At 36.0% G+C, this 25,982-nt stretch overlaps 1 protein-coding gene across 1 annotated transcript in view; it reads right to left on the bottom strand.

Moving 5' to 3' along the window:
• Window positions 1-2,445: 2,445 nt before the first annotated feature.
• Window positions 2,446-25,982, bottom strand: part of LOC124368515 (rhythmically expressed gene 5 protein) — a 39,969-nt gene continuing 16,432 nt past the window's right edge. The window contains exons 2-5 of the mRNA XM_046825760.1: window positions 20,588-20,654; window positions 12,958-13,062; window positions 4,971-5,042; window positions 2,446-3,308 (exon numbers count right to left, since the gene is read on the bottom strand). Of these exons, the coding sequence (XP_046681716.1) occupies window positions 3,058-3,308; window positions 4,971-5,042; window positions 12,958-13,062; window positions 20,588-20,654 (495 nt within the window). The 3' untranslated portion in view covers window positions 2,446-3,057. The remainder of the gene's footprint in view (window positions 3,309-4,970; window positions 5,043-12,957; window positions 13,063-20,587; window positions 20,655-25,982) is intronic.

The following is a 25,982-nucleotide window of genomic DNA, read 5'->3' as shown; positions in this document are numbered from 1 at the left end:
AAAATTGGATTAAAAGTTTGACAGCTGTTTTACAACATTACCCTTATTTTATCCTCTACAAGAACGGCTATAACATAAGCAAAAATGTACCCTTTTGGAGACTGCCCGATAACACAAAAGAATTTCAAGAAAATGACGCTGTATTAATGAGAGTAACAAGGACTCAGGAAAATGGTTATATATTAAGAACTAAAAGACACATCCTGCACCTTTTACCTAAAATTTATACGTTCTAAGATGGGTTTTCAAGATACATACATATTACATAGGTTTTACTTAAAATATGGGCGTGTATTTATATTGCTTAAATATGTATTTGGTATTTAAATATTTAAAAAAAACTAAAACCATGTCATTTCTAATAAAAAATATTTAGATGTATATTTATATATTTACTGTGTATACAACTACACAAATTTCGAGACATTAAATTATTAATTGTGTGTTTGTTCACAGCTGCTGAGCGGTCAACGTCCATTAAGTGCATTGCGCATAGACGCAGCAAACGTTCGATAATGAACAAATTTCACGATATTTCATTACTTTGGTTGCGTAATGTTTTGTTTTCATGCTCAAAGTGTGACATAAACGCAGAAAATGAGGTCTGTATTATGTTTGTCAACCCCCACAATTCGCAGACGGACTCGTCATTCTAATAAACTTACGTAGCATATCTTGTGGTTTACTATATGTTGTCAGCTGTTATAGTTAAAATATCAAACAAATTAAATCAAAACTGAACTATGTAACATTAAAGATTCTTGGAGCATTAGAAATATTTTAAATTAATATCACTAGTGAATAACAACACATATTCCAATAATTAATTTAATTTAGTCTGTTAAGCTCACTGGGCTTGTGGGCTATGTTACATGAAGATTATTGGGGCATTGGTAATATTTTAAATTAATATTAATAGTGAATAACAACACTTATTCCAATAATTAATTTAATTTAGTCTGTTTAGCTCACTGGGCTTGTGACTCCTCATTTTGAAGAGCATAAACACTTAAAGAATGGTGAAAACTAGAGATCGCGCTATTTCTTTTCCATACAAAATAATAGATCGTCAAAATTGTATTTAAGTTTTTACACTTACATTTTTGTTGTTGTAAAATTACTGTCTGCGTGCAAACTGGAAGATTAGTATGTACACTGATAAGAAGTTTATTTGCAAAGAGTGACCGGGCTTTCCTGCTTCAAACTACGGTTTAGTACAAACAAGTCCCTTTTTTGTTTTAATCTCGTCATAACAGGTCATGCTTTTAGAGCGGTTATCCAGTGGATCATTATCCAATTGTGTAGTTACTGTTTCGTGTAGTGTTTTGAGAAATTGTTGTGTGTTTTTGTGTTATTACGGTTATTGATTTTGAATCGCTTTGCCATTCTTACTTTTAAATAATAACATCAAATGAAACATTTGCATTTATCATAAGCAGTGGATATCTGGGGAACATTTCAAATATCTAGGGATGATCTAGTGTTTATACGTGGATTTATCAAATGTACATAGAATACCCACAGAATATCTGCAGGATAAACATTGTGGATATACAGAATCGGGGCATTTTGATATCTCATGTATATCCTGTGGATACCACTGTATATCCAGTGTATATCGTTGATATCAATTGTGGACATACAATGTATATGGTGAATTTATTGAATGTACATATAATATCCACATAGTAAAACCACAGGATATTTATGTGGTGGATATACATGGGATATACACAATCGGAACATTTGGATATCCTGTTTATATTCTATGAATGCAATGTATATTGTGGATATCCATGGTGTACATACATTGGGTAGGTTTGCACTGTATGGGGTAGTACGTTTACTGAAAAAAATCACCCATATAAAATTCAGCTTGTACATAAGTTTAATGAAAACGTTTCAGACCGTCATCTACAAAAAATTTAGTTAAATCACAAAATGAAACTTCCTTTCCACATTGCACCACTATCCAAATAATATCTTCTTATATAAACTTTAGAAAAAAAATGAGGGCGGTATCCTGACTTTTCATTTACCCCGTATACATGTAGTGGAACTATAACCACCTGGGGGGTCAGGTGGTTATGAAATATCTCCCAGAAGAGAATGGTGTGCCCTTAAAATGTTGAAATTGTTAAAAATTTGAAGACTCAAAACAGTGTTTTTATGGATTTCTGAGGTGCAGAAAAACAGTTTTCCACAACTTAATTTTTTATAGAGAGGTACCATCCATCTCAAATCGAGCACTATCTGTATTTATAGATACACAAATATCAGTTTGCACTTATGGCTGTTTTAACCTAATATCCTGTTCATTTATATACTTGTTACTTTTTCCCATTCCCTGTAACCATTAAATATACTTTAAATAATAAATATTTTTTATGTTTCTTTGTAATAATTTTGTATTTATTATATACGGGCAAAGGAAGTAGAAAAGCATATATGAAATGTTTTAATAATTTAAATTAAATACATCATTATATTACAAATAAATAAAAACTAACAATACTACTGAAACATTAAATAGAAATATAACTAAATCAGTATAATATTATATCACATCACAATTTTAAATCGGACTATTCACACGTAAACAATGCATATTTTAAGATATTCTTGATCAGTTGCTTTTTGTATTAATTATTAAACATTTCAGTTACCAAAATCTATTATAAAAATTATACATCTTTTTATAAGTCCAAAAATAATATTAAATTACCAAGAGTTAAACTTGTTTTTAAATTTTACTTGTTGAAAAATATGTTTACCAATTTCCCAATAGTTTATATACTGAAAAGTAAGTCACCCCCTACCGTCTCAACCACATCATTTTGTTTATTATTTGAGTATTTATAAACAAAAAAACTGAAATTCATTACGATTTAAAGTTTTAATAAATATACTTATCTTCTTAAAACTAGAGAAGGCCTATGTACAAAAACAAAATGACAGTTCTTGGATACATGTAATCAGCTACAAGTCCACTTTTCACAGTCAGCAACTGTATCTTTTGTCAGGGCTGTAAGCTTTGGACCCTGTGTAAAATTATAGTTAGCGTATGGTGGCTGTGGGTTGCTTGTGACTCAGCAGTTCCACCATGGTGGGCACAGGTTTGGATCTCATGGCGATGAATTCCTCTGCATCCTCATCCCTGGGCAGTGGCTTTGCTGCGTCTCCAGGCACCGGCCTGCCGTCAGGGTAAACTCGTACCACCATAGGACCCATTACGTAGTGGGGAGATCCAGCGAACTGCTCCACATTACTGGATGCTGCCTCTAGGTGATTGTCACTGGTCACAGGCTCTACAATGATCAACATTGTTTGTCACATTTTCCCATTATTTGTAATTAAACCTGACCACATACGTATTCTTAAAAGTACACATTTACTCAGGTTAGTGTACTTGTGCCTTATTCCCTTAACGTCTGATTAATGACAGGGTCACATAGTCGTGTTATCACCAACCATTATCCCATTTTAAATTAATTAAAACAATTGAGAGATCACAAGAAAGACTCATATGCACAAGATAAAACTTTCAATTTAAAAATGTCGGACAAAGTTAAATACAATAAAATATTTTCATTAAACATCTTTAAATATAGGAACAGTTTAGCCCTGTTTTAATCTTTACAAACAAAAAAAAAAAAAAAAAAAAAAAAAATGAGAATGTCAAGTTAATCTTAATTTTGGAGAATAATAATGTAGTTCATTTAATAATCCCAAGAGAGACATTTTATTGAGGTAGGTAACGAGGACTAGGCAACAGAATTCACTAGTGTTGTGCTAGGTCTAATCCAGTAATAATATATCATCTTTAATAATTATTAGTCTATTCATCTTCATTTCCAGTCAAATCTAATATTCATCTAATGTTTATTCTATACAAATCAATCTAACTTAACCCTAAAACACAGCAAGTAAGAGTTACATATTACGCTTAAGTTATTTAAAACATAATTATTTTTGAATTTATTTTTATTTCCTCCATACAAAAGTTTTCAGGAACAAATCTAATTATTTACATTGGTATGAATATCCACTGCTATCCCTATTTCATCCACTTCATTCCAAATTGGCTAATGTAGAAATTTGTAATGTAATTGAGATTGAAATTTGGGCACTGACTCCAAAACATTTCCTCTTAAATGAGTGATGAGACATTATAAGTGATAAAATGTTATCACCACAGAGTGAGGTTTACTTGTTTTGCAGCCCATTCACTAAAGTGATAAACTAGGAAATGTTGAGATCAGATTCTTTATCATTTAAGCACTTTAGAAGAATAAATGTTAAAAATTTACCAATCTCTAAATTTTAGTAGCCTATCAAAGACTTTTTTATTTCAAAATCAGTTTTTAGAAGAGACATTTTTGAAATTGATTTAACAATCAAGTTACCGTAATTAATTCCCTTTTCATGAACATTGTCAAAATTATTAAATAATCCAATATCGCTGACATAATCAACCACCCCTCAATGTGAAGATCTCGTGCTTTACTCTCCTAGAAGAAATTCATTTCATTAATATATTAACTTGCATTTAAGTATTACAATGTTTTAATCACAATAAATTTTATTATATTTGGAATAAGAAACAGTTTGCAACTTAATTTTTTTCACTTTTCATGTCATTTATTATATATTATTATTATATATCAAATTGAATTTAAAGAAAATCATTATTTATAGTTTAAAAAAATATGTTTATATAACTATTAGTTATAAAAGGCCTGGCTGCCAGAGCATGCTGTGTTTCAATGGTATTCCTTAGTCACTATTCCAGTGACACTTTTTTGTTTAATTTATTCTGTGCTTCATACTGCAATGGGATTACAAACTGAAATACTGGCAACTCTGTGATATATTAGGATTTTTGTATCTCAGTACAAAAACAAGCAGATGCTGAATTAGACATCTCAGACTAGACATTAGAAAATCAATAATCTAAACACAAAATTTACCGTTCTGGAAAGTATCACTGTGTGCAGTCTGCCCTGTGGTCTTGTAGCTGCCTTTCATCATTGAGTCCCAAACTATAAAAGAGTAACATACGTTACAAAATATATATTGTTAATATTATTTAGAAATCATTGGTTTATACAAATGCAATGTTTTATTCTATACAGATGCCAGAGGTTATCAACCACAACAAAATATCCACATACTGTTGTCATACTTATTTCAGGGAGTTCAGTAAACAAGCTCTTCACATAACTCTATGAGGTTTCAGTCCATATACTTACTGCCTGTCAAAAACCTTGACGGTATATGATGCAATAGAGGTCGACTGGATAAGAGAACACCCTAGTCACTGCCTAGGTATACATTGTGAAAAGCCTAATATCTAGACAACTCAGGTCATCCTGAGGTTCTTGATAAACCTCAAGACGTTTCTAGGAGCTAAAACTCCCACCTCAGCAGGTTTTAGAGATGACCCTGTAAATATGTCTCCACCAAGTCAGGGCAATACATAATGTATTTGCAGTCTTCTTGGACTGTTTGAGAAGCAACATGTTCTCAGATATAACCATCTTAAAAAAGATGGAGGTTGTAACAGGTCAAATTACGACATTTGAATATTCGCGGGGAATTGGCAGACTGTGACGTCAGTGAATCGGCAGACTGTGACGTCAGTGAATCACATGTTGTCGGAATTGAGATTTATTTGATTAATAACGAAGAAATATATTAAACTTTATACGGGAAAAGATTTGATTAATTAAAATAAAGTAAACATAACCAAAATTCGTGTTTTACAAAGGTGCTAAATAGAATTACGCAGAAAAGCCAATTGTGGGATAAATGACTTGTATATTGATGACGTCATAAAGCACATGTTGCTAAAAATTTAAATAAAAAGCTTTGAAAAAATAATAAAAAGAAAATAGAAAGACTTAAATTGATTAATTATAGTAAACGTGATCAATTTCGACAATTATAAGAAAAGAATCAAATTATATTTATTCGTGAAGACGCTGATTTGAACGAGAGAGGGGATGATTATTGTTTTGAGTCGGTATCCGTAGTTTTATACGGAGATTCGGTCTTCTCTTACCAGACTTGAAGCAAGGAGGTTGTGTTGATTCTCCTGGGATAGTAGTGATCTGTTATATAGTGTATTGAAATTTTAATGAAGGATGGGATATTATTTTAGACTTTTAAATTATCAAAGCATTGCAAGGTGAGTGAAATTATAATATGTATTGACAGTGTGACATGGAATAAATTAACGTCAAGGTCACTTGGTTTGACTTTTCTTTGAATATCCCATTTATAAAAAGTGTGATGGAGTGATATTAAATTTTTTAATCACCACTCAACATATTTTAAAACCTGAGATAGACATAGACTTGTTGTTGGTGATAACACCACAGACATTCAAATTTAATAAGTTTTAAGCCGTACCAAGGGAACGCAGCTAGCATTGGGCAGATTTTGGGCAAGATGGCGACCAACACCATCCGGAGCAAAATGGTACAGCAACGTGGGACTGGTGACAAAAAGGCGCACAACTACATGGTGTCAACACTAAAGAACCGACTCACAACAAATTGACACAACCACGTGGAGGGGATCCGCAGCAAATTGACGCAGTCAACGTAAGGGGCTTTCAGCAAATTACCGCAGCCAACGTGGGGCTGACACTCATCAAATTGGCGCTGCAACCTGGGGCTCACATCAAGGTTAAGTGGGCAATGTACATTCAACAGATTGGAAAATAATATAATACCAACTCCTCCAAGTCCAAGAATAGCTTTGTTTATTGGTAAGTGTTTATGACACCTTTAGCTTATCTCAGACCTGAGAGGCTTTTCCAGTACACATGGCACCTATCCATTTCATGACAGTATTTTAGACTTGACATTTAGCCAAGTCATAGAAGAGCTTATGAGTTGCAACATAGCTGCAGCTCTCGTCAATCTGTCCACCATCTCATTCCCTGCAATCCTCTCATGCCCTGGTACTCACATCAGAGTAAATCTGCAAGAATGCAGGACCTTGACACCTAGGCACCCCTTTAAGCCTCCTTGATCCATCTTTGTACCAAGTCTGTGCTCTGTTCTCAAAAGAGGAGCCACACTGCTGCCACAGTTGGCTCTCTGGTATGCGATCAATTGGCAAGGATGATCAAAGCATACTTCTGAGCAGGATAAGAGCCTACGAGAGCTGTTCAAAAAGTATCGGACTTTTTGATAATTAAAAGTGCATTTATTGAACTAAAGCTACAAACTTCTAACCCCCTTTAGTCTCCTTGGTGATGCGCACACTTCTCCCCTCGCTCCCACTGTTCAAAACATTTCTGGAAGGCATGTTTTGGAATGCTGTTAAACTCAGCAGTCGTATTCTGAGTTCCTTTCAGGGGCATTTTCAGCTTAGGAAATAGACAGAAGTCGCAGGGAGCCATGTCGAGGGAGTATGGAGCTTGGCAATCCAGGGGAGTGTTGTTTTTAGCGAGAAAACTCTGAATTAGATATGCAGAGTAGGCAGGTGCATTGTGATTGACCTGCCAAGTTTTTTTTGCCCACAGATTCGGTCGTTTGCGCCGCACAGCATTACGTAGGCGACGAAGAACATTAAGATAGTATTCTTTTTTGTGATGTTTTGGCCGTGTGGTGCGTACTCACGATGCACCACTCCCACTGGAGTCGAAGAAGACCTTGGCTGCGAACTTGCCGTGCTTTTTTGGTCTTGGAGATGTTGTGTGTTTCCACTGTGATGATTGCATCTTGGTTTCCGGGGTATCCACAAATCCAGGATACATGACCAGTGATCACTGTGTTCAGGAAGTCAGGATTATTGTTTGCACTGTCCAGCATGTCTTGTGCAATTTCAAGGAGAAGTTGATTTTGCTCCATTGTCAGCAACTTTAGAACAAATTTTGAGGACACTCTTCTCATTTTAAAATCCCTTGTTAAAATCGAATGTACTGATCTAATGCTGACTCCAATTTCCTATGCCAGTTCTCGGACTGTAAGACAACGGTCCTCGGTGACTAAATTTCGCACTTGTTCAATAACATTCTCATTCCGGCTTGTCGATGACCTGCCTGAACACGATTCACTTTCCACTAACGTTTGACCATTTTTGAACAGATAATACCACTCTTTTATTCGACTACTGCTCATGGTAGACTCCCCAAAATGTTGTTAAATCTTGCAAGTTGTTTCCACTTACGATTCGCCAAGCTTTTGGAAAAAATTAATGCAGTACTGCTTAAGTTTTTCTGTAATGTTATAACTTAATAAACACCACCGAACACAATAGAGAGGTCTACTACTAAGTTGACTGCCAGCACTGAAGCTTTGTCATGATACGAAACAGTGCATGTGCGCGCATGACAGTCCCCTCCACATCCCCACTAAACTTGGCCGCCAGCCCTTCATTCGTTTCAGCGGGAGGATAGAAGGTCCCGATACTTTTTGAACAGCCCTCGTATGTAAGGGCCCAATTATTAATTATTCTTATACGCCAGTCAAGTAGCTTGACTTCCTTCGTTCCTTGATGCATTCTTACAGCACCGAGGGCCGCCTCTTCCTTCATGTAGTGATGAAGGGAAGGCAACCCACACAAGGCTTCTAACTGCATAGTCTGTACTCAGGTCTGGATGTGAGTGTACTGAATCATAGTGGTGGGAATAACTGAACTAAAATAACTGATTAGTTCGGTTACTTTTATTTAACCAATTATTGCTGCAAGTAGTGAAATTAGTATTAAGACTAGTTTTTCTACAGACTAATACTGTTAGTTGATTGAACAGACTTAGTCTCTGCTTAAATTAGTCACAGATTCCGATCAGTTATTTAAAATAGCCTAAAGACTAATTTTTCAACTTTAGTTGCTTGTACAGATTTAGTCTCCAGTTACATTGGTTATAAATTCTAATTGGCTGTTTATGTTATAGTAGTATTATAGTCAACTACCATAAGTATATTATATAAAAACAAGCACTGATTGTATAAAATAGTAATCTATGACTAAAATTAATGAACTAATGTATCTACATACGTAATTAAGTTTTCAATTGGACAGCTTAGTGTCTATGCGGCGATGTTGTCTCAACAGGGATAGGCATTGTTCTATTCCTTCACTCTATCCTTCTATCACCCTGTCTGCAGTAGATAGCGTGTAAACGTTTGATACCCTGCTGTGATCACCATATTCGGTGATGGAGTTACCTCCATGACAGTGTCGCTCATTGCGTAATTGAGAATGATTTTATTTACCGTAAGGTAACCAATTTTTTGCCATTAGTGGTTTTATATTTATAACTTACTTCCATTTTTGTTTACTTCAAACGATTTCTTATTGATCAAATTATTCAAAAATACTAAAACTACATGAATTTGAGTTAAAACTGTAGGCACCGAGTTTTCATTTTAGTTTATCCGTGATCTAACCGGAAAAGCGCTTTTAAAATAAATTCAAATTGTGGAAGAAATAAAAATGTCTTTTATATTAAAATATACATTACTTAGCATTTTTAACCCATCTTTATTATCATGCTGTTTTATGAAATATTACTTGAAAATTCATATACATGAAAAATGTTATTACCTTTAGTTAGTGTTTGACATAAATATTGTAAAATACCATATCCTTAGATTCAATCGATCATGTGGCAGTGTGTTCGGTATTGCATACCACACAATTAGAGCCAGTAGCGTAGCCAGAAATTTCGTTCGGGGGGGGTCCGAAAACCGGGGGATCCGGGGACGTTTTGTGTGTTATTTGCCAATGAATTCACTGGTAAAAGGTAAATACCAAAAACATGGAGCTTTAGTAACTACGCCTTATAGAAAGTGGAAATATGTTATAGGCAAATTAAACTCTCACAGCAACTCTAAGTACCACAAATTTTCTGTATAGCTACAGAAACTTTACGAAGTTCGATTCTGGCCGGGTAGAAGGCACCAAAGTGATAAGAAAGAAAAAGAAACACAACAGAGCTTCACTCAAGCATATAATTGACTCAACTATATTCTGTGGAGAAAATGAAATACCCCTTCGGGGACATTTGGGCCACTGACGGCCGAAAACCCTTTAGAAAAGAAGGGCGATTTTCAAGCGTAGCTCGGGTACAGATCAAACTAACGCAACGGTCGGAAAATGCACCGGAAAAACTCTACTGATTAGAAGTTCGGCCACTTTGGATTTCACTGATTGGGGTAATTTATGAATGAGTTATAATGACGATTTTTTGTATCATTACACTGTAGACGAGTATATATTTATCGGAAAAATCACTTTCGGTCGGAAATGAAATACACCTGAAAAACTCTAATGATTAGAACTTCAATTAACTTCGGACTTTGGTTATTGAGGTAAACGTGGTATTTTTTATTGAGTTAGGACGAACGATTTTTTTTGTCATCATTAAACTGTACTCGACTACCTATATAATTATCGAGAAAAAAAAACACTTGTCCGGTCGGTAAATACCGAAGAAAAGCTCTCTACTGATTCGTTTTGGCGATTTTGGATTTCACTGGTTGAGTGGTTGAGGTAAAAGTAGTACTTATAATTAATTATGTTAGGACGTTTGAATTTAGAGATTAATTCAACTCCGACTAATAAATATATAATTATCGAGAAAAAAAAAACAAAAATAAATCACTTCCGATCGGAATGTACTATTGTAAAATAAAAAAATATACCTCAGTCAGTGAAATCCAAAGTAGTCGGAACTTCTTATCAGTAGAGTTTTTTCCGGTGTATTATCTGACCGGAGGCGATTTTTCAATTTTTCTTTCATAATTATAAAGATATTAGTCGGCGTTCAATTTGATACCTAAAATCAATGTTCTAACACAATTCTAAGTACCACTTTTATCTCAACGACTCAACCAGTGAAATCCAAAATCGTCAAAATCTGAATCAGTAGAGCTTTTCCTCGGTATATTCCGACCGGAGGTAATAATAATAAAACTTTTTATTGTGTGTCAACAGTAATAAAAATTGCGTACAATCGTCAAATTAAATTATTTAGAAATATGTATATCTATTTTAAATTGCCCCCATTCATACCCGTTCATACACAGTCCACACTCAATTCCTAAGACTGATACATACTTACAGCCATACGTTTTTAAAATCTTCTAAATTTTTCCACCAGAAATAGAGGATGACCGAATTACTTTAATTTCATCCCAGCGGCTCAGCATAAACTCTTCCACTGAATAAAACACCCTCGACGCCAAAAAGTGTCTCAATCGAGCTTTAAATTTTGTTGGTTCATTCAAAATTTTTTATTTCCTCAGGGAGCTTGTTGATCAGCTTAACACCAACCTCGGATGGCAAACGTTTTGAATGCGGCTTTTCTGTGCGGATGTAACCGAAGGTTGTCCCTGCCTCTTGTCCCATATTGATAGACGTCCCTGCCCCGGACGAACTCGCACTTAAATCGGCAGTACAGGGCGACATCGAGGATGTAGAGACAGGGCAAAGTTAGAAATCCAAGCTCCCTAAAGGCATCTCTGCATGAATTTCGGGATTTCAATTTTGAAATGATGCGGACAGCTTTCTTTTGACTTCTAAATACTCGCTCAAATTTGTATTTAGAACAGCTGCCCCATAGCCTCAACTCGTACATTAGATGGGGGTGTACAAAGCCGAAGTAGGCCATTTTTAGTACATCCCGGGAGCAAAATTTGGAAAGGTTCCGTAAAGCATAAATGCCTGAAGAAACCTTTGAGCAGGTACTTTCAATGTGATTGTCTCAATTCAGACTTCGATTAAGGTACATTCCGAGGAACTTGGTTGGAATCAGTTTTCCTCTATGAAGACATCGTCCGCCATCACAGCAGCGCGATCCTCAATCTCTCTTTTGCCGCAAACAGAAATTTAGTGCATTTGATTTGAAGTTGTTGGTCCTCAGATTTAATTTAGAAAAAAACTGAATACATGAATTCAGTTCTAAAAAGGAAATAATTTCTAATTCATGTTTTGTTAGAGCTTTAATGCAGAGCGTTTGTATCGTCAACATACTGGACCCATTTTCCCTCTCAGGAGCGATGAGTTCCGCCTGCTGATGTACACAAGGAACAAGACTGGTCCAAGTATAGATCCCTGTGGGACTCCATAGGAAAAAAGTCGCTAATTTAAAGTGATTTAATTGTTTTTTTTTTCTCGATAATTATATATGTATTAGTCGGGCGTTGAATTAATACCTAAAATCACCGTCCTAACATAATCCTAAGTACCAACTTTTACCTCAACCACTCAACCAATGAAATCCAAAATTGTCAAAACTTGAATCTGTAGAGAGCTTTTCTTCGGTATTTACCGACCGGAAGTGATTTTTTTCTCGATAATTATATAGGTACGGTGTACAGTTTAATGATAACAAAAATCGTCGTCCTAACTCAATCGAAAACCCCACGTTTACCTCAATCATTGAAGTTCAAATTAGTTGAAGGTCCTAATCAGTAGAGTTTTCAAGTGTATTTTCCGTCCGAAAGTGATTTTTTTCAATAATTATATACACGTTTACAGTTTAATGACACCTAAAATCAACGTCGTAACTTAAATTCTAAGCAGTCACTTTACGTCCCCACGACGAATTTGAACGAAGTGGTCGCTAATTTAAACTGTTCGTCGTGTTACGGTTCAGGTGACTTTGCGACGTCACGTGACCGCGCTGTATAGAAATACCGTGATTACACTACACTATCCGAAAGGCCGAGCCCAAAAGTATCGTTTGATACTTTATGATGAAAGGACAATTATATTTTTAACAACGGTCACTTCAATCAGTGAAAATCAATCAATTTAATGTTTGTAGACAAGAGTAATGACAACTGTCCTTCTTTCTCCTGCTCCATGCTTTATATTTTAATATGTTTTTAAAATTTCGGGGGGGGTCCGGACCCCCTGGACCCCCCCCCCCTTCGCTACGCCACTGATTAGAGCTCCGTTATGTATAATGAATTAGCTGTTATGAGTACTCACTGATATCCATGGCACCTCGCTGATAAGGATCCATCTTGTCCAGACTCTCGTCACCCATCTTGGCTAGGTTTGACAGTCCATATACCATCAGCACCTTGTTGCAATCTAGAAAAAGTACTGTTTAAGAAAGCTGTCTCACAAGCTCTTAATTTGGCAATACATTATATTTGTATAAATTAGTTTTCCTTCCTCGATTCTTGAAGTAGCTTTTTATTTTTTTTATTAAATAAGGAATAAGTTTCTACTTTACCCTGAACACAGAAAGAGAACCATTTTATCTCACTGTATACGAATAAATCAGGCCTGATAAAATTTGATTAAATAATCATGTCAAAATCTGATCAACTTTTTAGCAAACCTGATTTCAGCCGAATTATATTTTAGATTGTTAAATCAAGTTTTTTTAAGATTACTGATAAGTTTAAATTACGTACATTTTAACGAATGGTTAGATCAAGCCTTGTAAAGATTTGTAATGTGATTAGTGCAATTACTGAAGTTTGATTTGGAAATGTTCTACCAAGTTAATCTTTACGTAAAGTGTGATGAAATATTGATTCAACTTAATAGAGCGTGCAAAGTACAAACAAAGGAAAGCAATTTGACATCCAGGCTTACTACTAATACAGAATAGAATCTAGTGCAACAAAGAATTCTATTACTAACTCAATGATACTAGGTTTAAACTGTATTTGGTGCAGTTTGCTCCAATTGAAGTCTTAAGAATTTGGATTCACGAGCACGTTCTATTTTTCGATCATGAAAAGTAAATTAAAACAATTAATTCTTAGTATTTTCACGTATAATGGTGAAAATACTAAGACAAAAAGACAAAAATAAAAATGTTTTTCAATTTTTATTTTAAAAACATTGAAAAACTAACGATTGGCATGAAACCCCCTCGTGAGTTTCTCAAAATCACTGGTAACATTTTCGAAGAGATTATGATTATTTATTTTACGATGTATAATAATCGTGTCATCAGCATATAAAGTAACAAATAGATTACCTAAATGAGGAGGAATGCAGATATTTAGGAAAATCACTGATATAGATCGTAAACAATAACCGATCCAGAACAGAACCATGAGGAACACTGGTAGGAACTCGGACCTGAAGAGCCTTTAGGGGTAAGCTGAACATATTGTAGGCGAATTGTTTAGACTCAAACCACTTCAGCATGGCATGATGTTTAAGTTTATTTATTAAAAGTTTGTGATTAACGACATTAAAAGATTTACTTTGATCACAAAATAGACACAGGGATCACTGATTGGGCTCAAAGGCTAACATAACTTCTTTGAGAAAATGTGATACTGCATCATTCGCAATAAAGGTCTAAAACCAAGTTGGTTGGGTGAGAGAAGGTTAAATACTTGAAAATAAATATATAATCGATTAAAAACAAATTTCAAGTACTCTATAAAAAAAACTGTACAATGCATACTGAATAATGAAAATTTATATCGGACTTTTTGTTACCTTTTGGAATCGGAATAGGTATTGAGAATGTAAACTCAGTTGGACAAATACCTTGAGTAATAGAATGATGGACATGTTCATAGAAATAGTCTTTTACAAAAGAAACATATAGGTCATAAAATTCCAATCTGTGTCTGCTCGTTAAATATTGCATTGAATCTATTGTCTCAAAAATATCAATAATATTAAAGAAAAAAAGAGTTCGCATATAGAATATTTAGAGTTGGATATACTACCATTTATCACCTGCCAGGTCGCCCTAACTGACGAGGGTTCCGACTTGAAGATGGGAAGTCCAAATTCAGATTTCGTTTGTTTGATCAAATTTCTATGTTCGACTTCTAGGGCGTTACAAAATTGTTTTATCCTAACATGACCATCATCCCTCTTAAGATGTAAGCATCTTGAAGCCTCCTCTATTATAAAGTATACTCTGATTAATCTATTGGGGCCGCACATATGATTTCACTATTTTCTAATAACTGGAAATGGAAACAGAAAATAATCAAGAGAAATGTCAGTAAGTGTTAAAATATTTTTCTTCAACAGAGCTTTCTATGAAGTCTGTCCTAACCTTCAAAAATTAATAATTACATTTCTAAAATACTTATTGTTTTGAGCGTTAAATAACAAACATGAATTTTTTACAGTTTGTCTTATATACTGTATAATGTACAGTAAAGACGTAAATAAAGTTTGCCGTTTGTGGTCCGACAAGCAAGTGCTGATAATGGGCGGTGTGAATAAAAAACGAGTAGGACAAGTAAATACTTGAACATTTTAAAATGACAAGTAAACGCAAAAATTGAAGTGAATAAAACAAGTATTTACTCTTGCACGTGAGTAAATACTTGATAGGCTAGTATACCACCGAAAAATGCCAATTTTTGTGCGAATAAACGCAAGTAAATACTTCTGTAGCAAGTAAATACTCGTCCATTTGCAAGTCAACCCGACCCCAGACTTGCAGTCGTACTTGTACACGAAAGATGGCTGCATTAATGAACCTGCGTGGTGTGAAACGTTATAGAGACCGGCGTGATATAAGTCCCGATCTATCTAAGGGGACTACTAACGGTTTGAGAGCGAAAACGTAGATTTTCTCACTTCGCACTTTCTTGATCAAAATACTGATGGAAGAGGTGGAGGATTAACTGCACGGAAAAAAATGGAAATTTTTCTAAGATACGTTAGTGAACCAGGATTCCAAAGTGGTTGTTGCCAACGACATGGGGGGTTGAAAGAAGTACCGTCAGCAGAACATTTTCAAGTGTATTGGATAAAATAGTGTCGAAGTCTGAAGATTGGATTAAATTTCCAAGCACTATTGAAGATATGGATCAGGCCAAGGCAGATTGGGCATCAAAATTTCGCATTCCGACTGTCATTAGTGCTATAGATTGCACTCACGTGCATATTATGAAACCTTCGGAATTCGGCGCGACGAGTATGTGAACAGAAAAGGAAAAACAACAATAAACATTCAGATGACTTGTGACGCTAATGAAAAAATTACAAGTGTGGACGCTCAATGGCCAGGGAGTGTACATGATGGCAGGATTTGGCGATGTGAGTGGAATTCAGGACGTGGTGCGCCGATGGTGATGTTTGTCTCCTTGGTGATAGCGGATATGGAATTACTCCTTGGTTTACTTGACTTCCTTTTGACGAACCAAGAAATGCTCCGTGAGCGGAATTACAATTTGACCCATGCTCAGGAAAGAGTCATCATTGAACGAGTTTTTGGCCAGATGAAACGTCGTTTTTCCCCATACTATCCAGCCAAGTTAGAATAGCAGTCAAAAATGTTCCCAATTTAGTAAATAAGTTGTGCAGTGCTTCACAATGTAGCAAAACATTTGAATGATGCTTGGGAATTGGAAGACGAAATCGAAAATGATGTGGCTGAAGAAAATGTACCTGTATATAATTTAGATCGGAATGAAATTAGAAATAGACGACGTGGTCAGCAAAAAAACGATTAGAAATTAGTAATAATCTGATTATAAAATACACATTTTTGACATGGAAATAAATTTAATCCTATTTCCTTTACTCCAATTCCAATCCCATATGTGAAAAAATAAAAATAACAAAGTAATAAAAAAGTATAAAAAACTAAAATATATCTTTTTAAGTATGTCACATGTGCGCATGTGTGTGTGTGGGCCTACAATATGTCAGGTTTAACATGGCCTGCTGGAAAAGCAAATGCGCATATACCACCAGCCTATGAGCCCTCCACCGGTCATGCCATTACCTGACAAACTGCGTACAGCTGCGTAAGGCGCGTTTCCACGGTCCGTGGTCAGGCCAGACGCTGGGGGCGGGGCGGGGCCGAGCCATCACAAGCACTACGATTCTTTGATCTTTTAGCGCTCCTAGGGCGCAGTTCCGTCTGCTCAGACCATGGGCCCTGGGGAATGCGCCTACGTTACGCATTTAACCAAGCCGTTTTGGTTTCATACCTACATCACGTATAGAGGCGCACATGTGACGTACATCATATACTTATTTTATTTTTGTTTTTTTATTTATTTTATTATTTTTTTTAGTTTTTATTTTATTTTTTTTATTTTATTTTTTTTTACAGAAAAGGAATATTTTAGGAAAGGAAACAGGATACAATTTATTAAACAGGATACAATTTATTTCAACAACAAAAATTCCTTTAAGACATCGTCTTCTTCAACCACAACGCGTTTTTTCAACGGACTCCGTTCGTTGGTGCAGCTCTTAGGTTCAACTCCGTTATCATCATTTGTTCACGTTCAGCCAGAAGTCTTGTTAGCTTAATTTGTTCAAGTAATAATAAACGCTGCAGCTCACCAGTTGTCAACTTTGACGTCTCTCAGTTTTCAGCTGAGAGTTTCAATTTCTTATTTTTTTTCAACTTCGTCGCATCGCTATTACGTTTGCAAGTCACTGGTGTGATGGACTGGTTTGATGCTAACATGTCAACGGGGTCATCTTCGTCTTCACTATTCTCATTCTCCTCATTAAGTTCAGGCAATGGCGACGTAGAACTTGTTCCCAATCCAACGCATGAAGCCCCAGGTATTTTGCAATAAATTGGGTTCTCGTTTGACTCGGAAATTTTTAGGAAATCTGCCTCCCATGACAACAATGTTATTGGTTTATTTCCTGTTGCGTTGACATCAGTTTTTTTCTTGACTGCGGTTTTCATATTGTTCAATAGCTTTTTTAACTGTCCAACACTAGTTTGCTTCCCAACGTTTTTCGAAAACTGGTCGGCTAAACATCCCCATGCCATCTCTTTAGCAAATGCAACTTTAGGCAACATGGATTTATTTAGCACAACACTAAAGTCTTTCAATAACGCTACAAAAATAGCCCTATTGTCACAACTGGAAGTCACACCACTTTCATTCATAGCTGCAAGAGGACAAAAACAAACGGTAACGACAACTGACTTGTGAGTAATGACGGGGAGTCGATTTAGGCGAAAAAACAGACCAAGTTACAACAGGAGAGGATGCATGTAGTCTGTGTGGCGCTACAAGTATTTACTTGTCTTTCTTGTGCAGTCAGTTGTCTCGCGAGTAAATACTTGCTAGTATACCCTCGGGGTTGGCGAGTACACGGTTGCAAGTAAACTCGACGCTTTATTCACATCGGTTTACTCGGGGTTTTAAATACTTGTTACATTTTACTTGTAAGTAAATAATAGTCGTACTCGTTTTTTATTCACACCGCCCAATGAATAGCTGACTAAAATTTATGTATTGGTAGGTTTGGTTTGTTCAAATGTTGTCAATGCAAGAGCCACCGTTTTTGCATTGCCTTGTAATAAATACCATTAATAGTTCAACAAATTACTATTAATTTAATGAAGAAAGTTGTTATTTCGTTTCGATTTACTAAGCAAATTGATATTAAAATCTCCAGCAATGATAATAAATGGCTTCAATTTAAAATAGGAAGAACCTGAGAAATAAAAAAATATGCTTTCTAGACCGTCTGGAGATCTATAAAAGCAGAGTACGACCAGCTTTAGCTCCGGTAGGGACACAACAGTGATCTCAATATCCTTGCTGCTTAGTATCACAAGGATTCTCTCCCGAGGATGAAATTGTAACACTTTCTCTCTTGAACACACATTTTCATTTCCGAATTATGTGTCGAATTCACTGAAATTCCAAATTTTGCCCCTTCATGTCTGTCACACCTAGTTTTCCTTTTGTTGCTGGATTACGCTATCCGAGAGTTTTAATGACATTTCTTAGCGACGTTAGCTTTTGTCGGATGAACACCTTTTCTACTTTTATTATATAAAAATAATTCGCAAGTACCGCATCACTGTGTTCAAAAATTACACAAATGACCATATGCGTACTCATAATCCACAGCCAAATTAGTATGATTTGAATTGTATCAGTGATTTATATTTTTTAAGTGGAATTTTTAGACAGGTTAGTGAAGTAACCGAGTGGAGTTGTTGAGTGTTCAGTCCAAAGGGAAAGTGTTCCTAGACATTAGCGGCAAGGTTCTAATTTGGAGTTGAGGAATGCTTTCCCACTCTCACTCGTACAACAGTGATCGCCAATCGGAAACTTGACACTCTTCCGTCTAAGGTACCTTTCATAATGATTCCGCTGTGGGGTGGGCTGAAATCAACAGCATACTCCAGAAATTCAGTAAAACGGTATTGAAAGGATAACAGGATTTCGGAACTTTGCCATCGTTATATATTACAAAAGGTATAACAAATATCTGAAATCCTGTTATCCTATCAAACCTTCCATCGTCAATAACAAAGTTGAAACAAAGGAAACGGTATTAGTAATTTTACAATACCAAGCCTGCACTCTTTGTGAGGGATTAGGAATACTAGGACCAAGAGAAAGTAGGCTATATCATGAGAATCTTGCTCTTCTTGTAGATTACAAATTGATCATTTAAGAACATGTAAGCAATATTGTTCAAAATGCTAGGAAAGTCTTTTTAGATTTAAATTATCCGAATTTTGAACGATAAATATTTACATGTGATGATTTAAGCCATCCTCAGTAGTATGCAACCATTGTCTGAAGTACCGAAATTACACCGATGAAGCAGTAAATTGAGACAGTCCAAAGAAAATACCTTTGTTGGATAGTCTCAAAGTTTTTTAGGCGTCCAAAAGGAGCTTCGACTTCCTGCTCTTTCATTGCATTAGCTACTTTTACCAAGCACTAAGTCTGAACGGAACTTTGATATATTTAACGTTGCCGTGGATACGGAGCGTGGCAGGTGGGCTTGGGCGTATTACTACACCAGGATAGTCGTAATTTAGACCCTTACATATAAATAATCTGTTTTCTTTTTTATCATAAAAATGTATATAAAATCATAGTAATTTTTCGAAAAAATACACCAATTAAATAAATTTTTATTGATTGTCTCCTCGACTAATGTCTATTAAGCTTAGGAATTTGCATTACTACAATAATTATTTTCCACTCACTGCTACAATTTGATTCCGAGGTATTCCTATAGGCGATCGCCTCTCATGTAGTTGAATATAGAAACATAGCTACATGCACTTTAAGTAGTTAACGGGAGCTTATAACTGCTGAGGGTTGTGGTTACTACGGCTTCTAAATAATCAAATTATTTTGTTCTGGGGGTTGGTCCACATTTTCCAAATATTTTTTACTTTTAATATATAACACAAAATAAGACGATGCCCATCTACCTTCACAGGATATTAGAGTTGACAGGTTCCCCCAACTGAAATCTTGGATGCGCTATTGCCACAAGAGTATGGCAATATACACATAACACCAACCATCATAAGTCCATTAGTCTGGTTGCTAGCGAGAATTTGGCATGCAAACCATGTAAGTACTTTTACAAGCAAAGCACCCCAACTCAAAAGTCTGTTTTACATAGAACAAACCTAAACAACATTGTTATAAAAGACACAACAACTTCTGAGGGAAAAAATAAATTGGTTGCTGTGACATGAACATTATAGGTATAGGACGGCCGTTGGTTTCCCCACATCCCAGACCCTCTTCACTAGTTACGGCCCTGTCGAGATGAGTATCACAACAATATGAGCTCGGGCGTGACGCGGTCGTGGTGAAGTGAACTGGAAAACAACAAAAGGATACCATGAATGGATTGGTCACGTGATACCTACCGGGCATCGTAGATGAGTCGCAGTGTTCTGTCACTTGCTTGGCGAACATGTTGAACAGGTGACTCATCTGGAAAAAACAAGAAATAAGATTAAGAGCTGATCAAAGCTAGTATAATAGTGAAGATATTAATTATTTTATACTTTTATTTGTTTAAGCTAAGCCGATTGAACGTATTTTCATTTTCAAAATAGGAATTTTTTTTGGATATTTGGCGTATGTGCAGGCTATAATGTAGCATCGTGAAAAACGGAATCTGAATCCATCGAAGTTAGTAGGCTATATTACTGAGACGCACGAGACATACCTTGGTATCTGCACAATTGGCGGCTGACCAAGCGCAATATTGTGCAAATAGGTAGGCTATTATACTTTTAAACGAAAAAGATGACGAAATATGTACAAATTATTAGAGAAGTTATGGCACTGTACTGGCTCCTTTTCATTTCCCCGATTCGATTCATGTGGTGTGACGAGCCACTTACATGAATCTGTACAACACTTGCCGTTCTTGTAGCAATATTCTTGAAGCTATGGCACTCTTAAAAAACTAAAACCACGCTTGTTTAACTACAAGGCTTCAAGCTATGGTACTCAATGAAAAAAATGATGCTGTTGATTCATCACTGCACCTGTAAGAGTGACTAGCATCAATGTCTGCTTGTTATAATGTATTTGCCACTATCTAAGCGTGAAAAGCACTCAAAATATCAACTCCTGTGCCAAAATAAAATTACATTTTCGATAAAGCCGTATCCACCGTGTAGCTAATAAAAACTGAAGTAGTTAACGTGGTTTTGAACTCGAGCTCTACAACAAACGTGGAATACACGCCTGGGAATCTTAGAAATATGAATATTAGTCAATATACTCCAACCGGTAACTGGAAGGTGCAGGTATCGATGGGGATTCTTATTGGGTGTTGGTATAGCCTACCACTGGGTTCGTATTTGAGGAGTTCTTGTGAGATATTATAGAATAATGTGATGTACGAGTATGCGTGGGTACAAGTACTTGGTAAATAGTTGTTCTCCACCGACACGAGTACATTCCGCCCAAGCAATTCCCTTCTCGACCCACTCGAGGCCGGAATAGGACACTGTTATAACGACCGAGGATGATGAGTTAGACAATTAAAAAGAGCCAAAGCGCATGCGCGAATATTTTCCGTGGTGTTGCACTCATTATACATCCAACATATAATTGCTGCTGTATGCTGTGTTGGCATTTTAACGGCGATTAGAGTTGAGTATGTAGGTCTCACAGGCCAAAGAAAGATTTCTTACTTTGGCCTGAGATAGTTTCCTACGAAGACATTCTCGGTTTGGTTTACGTAATAACGCAGTTATATCCACAGTAGTGATCAAATAAATTCATAATTTTGTAAAGTGCTACACAGTCATCTAATAAGCACAAATTTGTTATGGTATGAAACAGAATACAGTATTGTTATTTAACAGACTAAAATATTTTTAATAAGTCGTAAATATATAACAATATTTATTCTTAACATATAGTACATATAATTTTATATATGTATAATGTTAGTAAAAATGTTTATTATTATTATCCCAGTGGAGCAAGTAGGCTACTTTATGTGAATCTTTATTATAAACCTTTCACACACACACACACACACACACACACACACACACACACACACACACACACACACACACACACACACACACACACACACACACACACACACACACACTTATTAAAAATATTTTAGTCTGTTAAATAACAATACTGTATTCTGTTTCATACCATAACAAATGTGTGCTTATTAGATGACTGTGTAGCACTTTACAAAATTATGAATTTATTTGATCACTACTGTGGATATAACTGCGTTATAACGTAAACACACACACACACACACACACACACACACACACACACACACACACACACACACACACACACACACACACACACACACACACACACACACACACACACACACACACACTCACACACTCACACACACACACACACACACACACACACACACACACACACACACACACACACACACCCACACACACACACACACACACACACACACACACACACACACACACACACACACACACACACACACACACACACACACACACACACACACTTATTAAAAATATTTTAGTCTGTTAAATAACAATACTGTATTCTGTTTCATACCATAACAAATTTGTGCTTATTAGATGACTGTGTAGCACTTTACAAAATTATGAATTTATTTGATCACTACTGTGGATATAACTGCGTTATAACGTAAACACACACACACACACACACACACACACACACACACACACACACACACACACACACACACACACACACACACACACACACACACACACACACACACACAATGCTTGAAATGCTATTATATTATGAATTAAGTAATGTAATCATTATAACCCTATAAATACGCTTATCTGAAACCGGTCTCGGTTTATTTAAATTATAATTAATCAGCCTTTAGTTCCAAATATACATTTAGAGATATGTCTCTTTCTTGCCATGTGGCCCCAGAACTCACACGTACACGAGGGGATCGCTACATTTTATATAAATTGTCATTTTGTTTATATTTTATTATAAATATATATTTAAATTTCGTTTGGCCTGTGTATTGTTAATTTTTCTTAAATTTGTTTTTTGTTTAATTTTATTGTTAATTATTTGTTAATGATATGGGGCCTCAGCCCTTGTTGAGAAGCTTTTCTATCCCTCACTCTGCCTCTTTAATGAAGGCTTTCTTAATTTGATTTTTCGTGTCTTGCTCCACCAAACAGCAACCGATTACCTCTGCATCATTATTACGATCTCCGGACCTTTAGGACTTCTGCAGAGTCCTGGCGCCTGAGATTCTGTCCTTTCAAACCATCTCGTCTCTAATAGGAGCCGACTTGGCTTCTAAAAGCCTCCGGTGGTTGGACCATTAGTCAGTTAAAAACGCCCACTACTAGAACCATCTTGTCTTTGAGAGACAGTGGGCCCAATCTCTAGGAATTCCCGCTTTCTAAAGCCACCTGGAGGCGCTCAGTAGTTTTCTGTGTTAACACTTCCACGGATTCTAACGTTGGTTAAAGTCCGTGTATGCGTAGGATCCATGACTTGTTAAACCAGTAATATTTATGCCGTGTAACTCCATCCCCTAGGCATTATACGTACACACTCCCAAGTTAATACTTTTCCATGAAACATTCGTTCTGAATTAAAATTCACGTATTGAAACCACTCATAATACTATAAAAAAGCTGTGTGAATCTCAAATTCCTAAAATCCAAAAAATTCAAAAATACCACCCTAAGTTAATATCTTTTTTGTAAAATGTTCATAAAACTTTTGGTTAAAATCAGTTAATTTATAGAAAGTGTATGGTGGTTGTATAGAAAGCTGTTCATGGTGAGCAGGTTTAATTTGTAAATATTTATAGATGAGTTATTATTTTAATTTAAACACGTTTAAACTAATAATAGTTTATTAGTTTCTATTTAACTATAAATTATGAATTTAGTATAAAACATGTTTTAAAGAGGGTTTTAGTGATTTTAAAAATGTTAATGTGCATTACGTGTTTAATAATGGTTTCAAATATATCTACATACAGAATTATCTTTAAAAAATTAACATTGATTTACTGTAAAAATGTGAAACCATAGCGATCCAAATGCTGTTCCAACCCAGACTTTTCAGAATCTTCTAGAATACTTGACATGACGAAACAATGTTTGTAACTGGAGAAACCTCCTGTCATAATTTGGCACTATTTAGTGAGTATAGGCTAGATTGGTCGATTACGCTATTTGCTGGGAAACGAACATAGTTTATGTTCCTTTGGCTTATTAACTTCCCACATAACTAAAACCTATCTGATTATACTGCCACGCCATAGAGAAGTGAGATAGGTATGTCCAGCTCTCTGGAGTACTACACCTTGGGCACGATGGAGCGGGCCAGGTTACACTCCGGCCCCAGGTCACAGTCAGGTATTAGCATCCATAGCTTTCTCGACGGGCTTTCTCTCTTCTGCTCGGCCCATGTTTGCTTTTACGCATTATTTTCTAGACGAACAATAAGTGATAGTGGAAAAAACATAGGCTGATTTGGGGCAAAATTGTACCTCCAAAAAAGGAGAAATTCACTAATAATTATATCAGTAAAATGCTCCATTATGCAATTATGCGTAAAGAATAAGCTTTCCAACAGATTGTTTGCGAGTTTTTTTTGTCTAAACTGGCTATCAGGGTTGGCAACACCGGCATTGTTACAAAATCGTTCTATTTTTTCAGAGGCTTCCAATTCACTCATACCCACATCTCTCAAGAGTTCTTATACAACTGAGCTTTTAAAATTTCGTCCCACATTTTCCAAAGTCGCAATCAGAATACCCAAAATGTTTAAAAGTACGCCAACATCTAAGTACAAAGTCACATACCCTGGAGAGTATTCTATCAGGGTCTGGTTTTTGCACCCCAAAAGTTACAAATGGGACGATCCCTGGACATTTTCATTAAAAATGTTACAACTGTCAATATTATTTTAACAGTCAGACAAGGCCGGTTTATCATTTATAATTTTCTAGGAGCCGCGTTACATGTTGCGAATAGTTACGAAAACTAAATGTAAGCCAAGTGAATCAAATATCTAGATAATTGTGACTGATAATACTCGTACTAATTGGTCGCAGAGTTAATGCAGTTTATCTGTATCAACTGTAGAAATCATTAGAACACTACGAGATGCAGGCAGACCTGGAAGCCATCAGACCTTACAAGTCCCTGAGTCGAGGTACACCGCTACACGGTGCTGGCTAGTCGCTAGCCGCTACCGCCGGACCCGAGTAACGGATGTACGGCGGTGGTAAGTAGGTCGGTGTCGCTCGGTTCACGCTCAGACGCGGTTCATTGGCGGTAGTAATTCTTCGACATATTGCCATTCTATCCACCCAATCTACGTTTATGAATCAGTCGCTGTCAAGTTCTCCATCAACTTTTGCTCCCGACAAATAACTTATCGAATCGAAAGGAAAATACAATCTTAGAGATTTTTCAGTAAACAGTGTTGTGGACTGTCACACAGTCTACATACGACCAGTGTCAAGGAGACCGAGGATGAAGTAGACGGCCGAGCACTTGTTTCCCAAACAAAATATACTACTCATAACTCAGACAGTAATTCCGTAGATCATATAACTTGCTCATCTGTCACTGAACAATACATAATTATTTTTTTCCAACAGCTCAGGGCCCGGAAAAGTTAGGTATTAATTTTTGTTTGTGGTCACCGAAGTAAAATTAAAACTGTATGTATGAAATAAAAATTAAATAGCGAGAGAGCGTTGATGATATATTGATGTATTTCAAGATAATTTCCTCGTTA

Source organism: Homalodisca vitripennis, chromosome 1 (genome assembly GCF_021130785.1).
Source record: "Homalodisca vitripennis isolate AUS2020 chromosome 1, UT_GWSS_2.1, whole genome shotgun sequence".
NCBI classification, from domain to species: domain Eukaryota; kingdom Metazoa; phylum Arthropoda; class Insecta; order Hemiptera; family Cicadellidae; genus Homalodisca; species Homalodisca vitripennis.
This window is presented reverse-complemented; position numbering and strand designations above follow the sequence as displayed.